General features: G+C 42.3%; 2 protein-coding genes across 3 annotated transcripts in view; both read right to left on the bottom strand.

The window, feature by feature from the left end:
• The window catches only part of LOC138959591 (flagellum-associated coiled-coil domain-containing protein 1-like), an 81932-nt gene that overhangs the window by 18706 nt on the left and 55726 nt on the right, over positions 1-7500 (bottom strand). The window lies entirely within an intron of this gene.
• Positions 1-7500, bottom strand: part of LOC138959589 (uncharacterized) — a 25921-nt gene that overhangs the window by 9649 nt on the left and 8772 nt on the right. For both annotated transcript variants that reach the window (XM_070331132.1, XM_070331133.1), the window contains exons 4-11: positions 7397-7471; positions 6638-6783; positions 5193-5236; positions 4447-4552; positions 3519-3671; positions 2202-2325; positions 1409-1534; positions 750-807 (exon numbers count right to left, since the gene is read on the bottom strand). In XM_070331132.1, coding sequence (XP_070187233.1) covers positions 750-807; positions 1409-1534; positions 2202-2325; positions 3519-3671; positions 4447-4552; positions 5193-5236; positions 6638-6783; positions 7397-7471 — 832 coding nt within the window. The remainder of the gene's footprint in view (positions 1-749; positions 808-1408; positions 1535-2201; positions 2326-3518; positions 3672-4446; positions 4553-5192; positions 5237-6637; positions 6784-7396; positions 7472-7500) is intronic.

The following is a 7500-nucleotide window of genomic DNA, read 5'->3' as shown; positions in this document are numbered from 1 at the left end:
AGTAGCCTCCGCGAAGTCAAATTTAGGTTCGACGGGCGCAGTGGCGTGGTGGTAAGACGTCGGCCTCCTAATCGGGAGGTCGTGAATTCAAATCCAGGTCGCTGCCGCCTGGTGGGTTAAGAGTGGAGATTTTTCAGATCTCGCAGGTCAACTTATGTGCAGACCTGCTAGTGACTTAACCCCCTTCGTGTGTACACGCAAGCACAAGACCAAGTACACACGGAAAAGATCCTGTAATCCATGTCAGAGTTCGGTGGGTTATAGAAACACGAAAATACCCAGCATGCTTCCTCCGAAAGCGGCGTATGGCTGCCTACATGGCGGGGTAAAAACGGTCATACACGTACAAATCCACTCGTGCAAAAACACGAGTGAACGTGGGAGTTTCAGCCCATGGACGCAGAAGAAGAAGAACAGTTAAGTTGCATTAAGGAAGGCCTTCAGGCTCGCGCTAATCGGATTAGTGTTTGGTATTTTACCTACTGATAAAATATCTAAAAATATCTTAATTGAAATTGTCAACTTGTCACGCACATCGGTTATTTTGGTTTGTATGACCCCCTACTCCCACCCCCTACATCCCCCCCACCCACCCACCCACCCACACACACACCCATACCCCTGCCTCCTCTCAACAACATGCAGGGCTCGCGGTATTTTACCGATGCAATTTTAAAAAATACCAAAAATTAATTCAGCATCTGGTTTCATCTTACTGTTTGCACGCAGGCTTACGACAAGTTACGTACCTGCCACAGGAGCTGGAAACTGTTTGGGAGCTGGAATACATGCTCCTCGCTTGCACACCTGAAAGCACACAACATATTATTTTGTACAGAATCACGGTGTCAGTATGTTCTTTTTCAGGCACTGTCGCAAGACGTTGTACGCATTTATTTATTGCTATGAAGCTGGATTTTCCTGTGAAAATATTTCTGCTTGCAAAGTAGACTGTAAAATGAAGATGAAGAATTGTCAATAACTGTGTTCCCTTTTGTCCCCGTAAATCTGCACTGTCTGCCTCAGCAAACATATATTTGATACTGGTACCTGTCTATGACCAGAGACCGGGAACTCAAAGTTGTTTTGTCGGCTCGCTAATATTATAAACAATATGAGAAATAAAGTCACAGTGAAAGTCGCATGTCCCACTTCCAATCATTTGGACCTTTAAACTGTGATAAACTGCAATCGATTTGTTTCTTTTGACAAAAGAGTTTATCAGAATCCCCGAAGATCTCTCTAATTTCTCATATTGAACTCAAGTGGCCTAATTGTACCGTTATTTCCATAAACCCCAATTTATGTCCCGTGCCTTGGCAAAATCACTCATTTATAAGAACTTGTTGGCCTTCCAAGACTTGAGAAGAAAAAACAAACAAATAAAAAACACAGATTTGTGTGTCACCTTGTTATTTCCACAGACGAAACCGTCGGAAGCAATGTGGTTCTGGCAATGCGAATCCCTCTGGCTAGCCGAACACCACATGGATGCACACATTTTTGAGTAACTTTCAGGCGAGTCGTAGAAATCCTGGAATGAAGACATGCATCTTCTCGTCAATCAACATCAGCAAACTAGATCAACGATATCAACAACAACAACGACGATAACGACAACAACAACACCAACACCAACAACGCCAACAACGCCAACAACAACAACAACAACGACGACGAATAACAACAACCACAACAACAAACGATAACAACGACATCAAAAATAACATAACCCAACAGCAACAAAAGCAGCAGCAGCAGAAAGAATAACAACAGCAACAACACACAAAGTCTCAAGAAGAGCCATGAAGGTAAACAACATACATAAACACACACATACATACACACACAAACAGCCACAGCCACACCCACACAAACACAGCCACACACACACACACACACACAAACACACACACGCATACACACATACGCACACACACAGCCACACACAGCCACATACACACACACACACACACTCACACACACACAGCCAAACAACCAAACACAGCCCCACAGCCAAACACACACACATACACACACACACACAGCCACACACACACACACACACACACACACACACACGTTCGCTTGTGACTTGCCATCCGATCAAGTAAACAACTAAGAAAGCAAGAAGGCAATATTTGTGTGCATGTTAAAACAGTTCGCAGAGAAAATAAGCGAAGAGCGAAGAAAATACCCACCCTGCAGAAAAATGCCTCAGGACCCATTATCATGCGACACTGTTCATCGGCACTCAGCATGGCACCCAGTTCCTTGCCAGGCGTAGGGTTAGTTGCGGTCTTCACCAGGCAGTTGGCATTGATCCTGCAACGTAAAGAAAGCTAGATAGACGCTGAAGGGCTTTGCAGGTGAATAAAGAAGAACAGTCTATAATATAAGCCTTTACAGGGTCCCAGGGGGGTAATATCAGCTAAAGTACCTGCTGATTGTGCTGCGAAGTGAGTAATTAGTAGGCGCAACTCGTGTGCGACCCTTACACGTTTTGTTTAGTTTAGTTTTTTTTACCTGTAATGGTTGACAGGCAGGTCAGACGTGTCAATGACAATTTTAAGGTATTCAGTGTTGTTATTGTAATTGTTATTGTTACTGACGTGTTTTTCCGCTCTTTCAAAAGGTGAGCATGCAACCAGAAGTTGCTTTTCAGGCAGTCAGCGTTGACCCTGCTTAAGACAAATATTTGTGCTTCGCCTGAAGGTCACACAGGTTTTAAGAGTAAGCATATGAATATTGAATGAGCTTCTCATTTTGCTATTCCTAGCATGGGGGGGGGGGGGGGGGTATGAAGGGAGGGAGGGCAAACAAACCGACCCTGACACAATGCTGTTGCCGCTTTTCTGACAGAGGACTGGCTCTTTACAAAGATAAAGCTTTAACGGCAAAAGACATGTTTTGTGGGATCACAAAGAACAATTTAATGTACTCGCGTGCATTAATGTACTTGCATATATAGCCTTAAACCTTGAAACTTTGAAACCATAAGGAGTGTTTGGACGCGACGATCATCCTCCTTGCTGTTACGAATATTCGGGAGCCTGCAGTTTTCCAGTTGACTTTGTGGTTGGCTTTATATTTCGGGTAGGGTGAGGAGGATGGAGTTTAAAGCCTTCCAGTTTGTTATGCTGAAAGGAATGTGTCTGGTCGTATGAGCCTCTCGTCAGTCAGCCAGGCAGGCAGTCAGTCCGTGCGTCAAGAAAGGGGTCGAATTTGCATGATGTGATCGAAGAAAAAAGGACACCAACTGAACAACAATTTGAGGAGAAACGCTGTTGGAAATCTAGTAATGAGTCGAACGTTATAGCACTGTCGGGTACTCTCATTAGTACTACATGCGGGTAACGTTTTGTGCTGTGTTGTGTTGTGTTATTTTGTGTTGTTTTATTATTTGTTTTGTTTTGTTATGCTTTTGGTTTGGTTTGTTTTGGTTTGTTTATGAATGTGTTTGTTTGTTCGTTTGTCTGTCTGTCTTTGTCTTTGTTTTAAAGATCTATCTGTCACACCCGTTGAGTTCAGCGATGTTGTGCTTGATGGCCTCGGAGGAGCAAGGGGAGAAACTCCATCTGTAGGTAGAGTTAATTTCCGTACGAGAGGACATTACGTAGCCGAGGTTGTTGTCACAGTAGTTGTTCTCGCCGTCATGGTGACTGCCAAGACTTCGTAAAAAAAAGAAAAAAACATAGATAACGGGTAAAAACAACAATTCTGTATTAATTCTTGACCAAAAGATATGGTATTTGTTCTTTATCGCATACATGCATGCCTACTTACCACTCTCGTACCCAACACACACACACACACACACACACACACACACACGCACACACGCACACACAAACACATACATTTTCTCACTTTATGATAATCATATTTGTTTGGACTTGATTTATACAGGAGCAACATTTTTCCCCATTCTCTCTCTCTCTCTCTCTCTCTCTCTCTCTCTCTCTCTCTGTGTCTCTCTCTCTCTCTCTCTCTCTCTCTCTCTCTCTCTCTCTCTCTCTCTCTCTCTCTCTCTCGGTCTCGGTCTCTCTCTCTCTCTCGTGTCTGTCTCTCTCTCTCTCTCTCTCTCTCTCTCTCTCTCTCTCTCTCTCTCTCTCTCTCTCTCTCTCTCTCTCTCTCTCTCTCTCTCTCTCTCTAACATAGTGCTGTTGCAAATTGTAACTTGATCAAAAACATTCACATAATTATGTACTATACAGTTTTAAAAGAAAAACAAATCAGCATTGAAAGCGTTACATTAACAACACAGTAACGTTATCAGAACATAGAAAGTGTCTTATCAGCTTAGCAACATGCAAACCAATTACGGGTTTTGCGCTTTGATTTGTGAGAAATTACCTGTGCACTAAAGTTGAATGGGTTTTTTTTTTCTTTTTTTTCTCTCTTTTCCACAAATAGCATACTATTACAAGAAGATGAAATATTAACCTGTGTCCCAGTTCGTGTGCCGCCGTGTCGATCATCTGGTAGGTGAAAGTGTTCTCCACAACTGACACGCTGCCGTACTTACACATCACCCCTTTGTACGCCACACCTGCATTTCAGAGATGATACACAGTAAACGTGTTAAGAAAACCCTTGCATCTGTAGAAATGATACAATTTTGCAGTGTACAGACCACTTCTTAAAACAACCAGCATTTGTATAAATGGTTCTAATACGCTTTGTTGCACTCTTAATAAAGTGTTCCGATTTTGAACACGCTTACTGTAACCAATTTTGAACACAGTGTGAATTGTAAAGAGTGTGGAACATAGTAACCCAAAGTGTGTTCCAACGTGCATACATGATTAGGTACTAAGTATTAGCTTTAAAACACATCTCCACAATGTTATCAAATTAGTACGGATAATATGTCCCCGAAATTTAGAGTGTGGACATTGTTTTCTACGTGCGTTTACTAGAGGTGGTTAAGTTAAGCACATTATACAGAAGGAACAACATTGAGGAACAAAACAGTTATGACGAAGACAAACAGGGAGCAAAGTGTACATAAGCCTAAATGCATGACATATTCACGCTTCTTTCCTGCGCGTAAGTGTGTATGTGTGTGTGTGTGTGTGTGTGTGCGCGTGTGCGTGTGTGTGCGTGTGTGTGTGTGTGTGTGTGTGTGTGTGTGTGTGTGTGTGTGTGTGTGTGTGTGTGTGTGTGTGTGTGTGTTTGCGTCTCGATACCTGTGGTAAGCTTTCTTGGATCGTTGGGATCTATCACGTTGTATCTGCAAAATGACACCAAACATTCAAATTACTTATAAGTATGCGCAGTTTGCGGTTATGCTTTCAATGGCAAAATGATATTTGATAGTTTCAGGGCATGCAGTTTATATCTACATCACCAGTTGTCGAACACTAGCTCACACCCTAGCAGCATTGAACATTTTCAAATCAGACAAGCGTGAAAATGAAATGCAGTTTCACTCACTCACTCACTCACTCACTCACTCACTCGCTTATTCTCTCACTCACTCACTCACTCACTCACTCACTCACTCACTCACTCTATCCCTTATTCTCTCACTCACTCACTCACTCATTTTCCTTTGTCCAAAGCATCAGTGTTCATTATATCCACACAAAAACACTCAAAGCTTTAATAACACATTTACTCATGCATGTGTATTCAGCATTGTTTTCACTACGTTACATATTCGACGCTTTATATTTGTGTATAATATGTAATGTGTAAATATTCATATGTTGTTGTTTTTCTCTACTTTTTTTCTACGTTAATATCTGTGTAAATATGTGATTAGATTAGTCCCCTCTCTGGGCGAGGGCTGGTTGAAAAAAAGCTCGTTGTATTGCTTATGCCACAACCCTCGAAAAATAAAATTTGATTTGATTTGATTTGATTTGACTTACTCACTCACTCACTCTCTCACTCTCTCAACCACTCGCTCACTTACTTACTCACTCACTCACACTCTCAATCACTCAATCTCTCACTCACTTAATCAATTACTCACTCATTCACTCACCCACTAACTCGTTCAAACGCCCATTCGCTCACTCACGTACTCAGTCATATTGTCACTAACGCACTCGCTAATGCGAGCATAAAGTTCACGCACTTACTTGCCCACTCACTGCCTCACCCACCCATCCACGCACTGACTGACTGACTGACTTACTGACTGACTCACTGACTCACTCATTCCCCCGCCCACCAACTAACCCACTAGCTCGCTCATTCATTCACTCACACACGCACTAACTGACTGACTCACGCACTCACTCACTTGCTCACTCGTTCACCCGCCCACTTGCAATCACTAACCTACTGGCTCACTCATTTATTCACTCACTTTACCACTCAGTAATTGTCTACGCACTCACCCACCCGCTCAAACACCCACGCACTCACTCACTCACTAACTCACTCACTCAATGTACACTCACTCATTCACTCACTCACTAACTCACTCACCCACGCACCATTTCACCCACCCACTCACTCGCTCACTCAGCTATTCACTCAATCACTCACTATCTCACTCACTCGCGTACTCACTCACTCACCCACCCACTTACTCACTCACTCACTTCACCCACTGAACCAATCACTCACCCAATCGCCCACTCACTCACCTTTTCACTCACTCAATGTCCATTGTACTCACCCGGTTACCAGCATGGCGTGGTCAAAAGTGCCCAGCGTGTCCCTGGCTTTCCACGACCAGTTGTAAAATTTGTCGATGGCTTTGAGGGTTGGGATTTGGTCATCGTAACCAAACCGTAGGTCCTTCTTCTCCCATAAGTCGTGTCTCTGAAAATTATCACCAACTCATAAATATATATAAAAATCTTCTTTTTGGGTCAACATTGTACGTCTCACAAAAAAGTCGTGTTTTTTTTAAGTTAAAAAAAATCATTCTTTATTATAAATTACTTATACAAAAAATCTCTTTTCCGGGTTTAGCAAAATGTCATCATTGACACGGACAATGCAAGAGCACCATTTTGTATAAGCCTAAGTGCAAAATAGAAGGAGAAAACAAGTTTTCAAATCGTTATCCAACAAAAGAAATCAAAGAAAGAAAACGATTCACTATCAATGTGAATCTCTGCATTGACTGTATCGAGTACTATATAGATAGAGATGGAAGTAGGAACGAGGGAGGGGGGGGGGGGGAGCACATAACGAAACATTGGGTTACCAATTATTATAACTTTTTCAGTACACACAACTAAACTTCAGTGACAGTGCCTTCTGTAACATGTTCAGACTTTGTTACGATCAAAGAAAAACACCAGTTAAAGAATGGTGATAAAAGCAAAGCTTGGGATATTTTCATGCAACGTGTATCGCTATTGCCTTGAAATGACTATGTGTCCTTTTTGCTTTCACATAGCCACATATTTATGTATTCGATACTTACCAGTATGTGAATCTTCTTTAGTCGCACATCCAAGGCTAATCCATATTTGTGTACGCTCTCATACAGAGTGTTGATCTGGAAAAAAAGAAGGAGGAAAAGCATAA

This window comes from Littorina saxatilis, linkage group LG2 (assembly GCF_037325665.1).
Source record: "Littorina saxatilis isolate snail1 linkage group LG2, US_GU_Lsax_2.0, whole genome shotgun sequence".
Lineage (NCBI taxonomy): Eukaryota > Metazoa > Mollusca > Gastropoda > Littorinimorpha > Littorinidae > Littorina > Littorina saxatilis.
The sequence above is the reverse complement of the archived record's forward strand: the minus strand, read 5'-3'. Positions and strand labels throughout refer to the sequence as shown.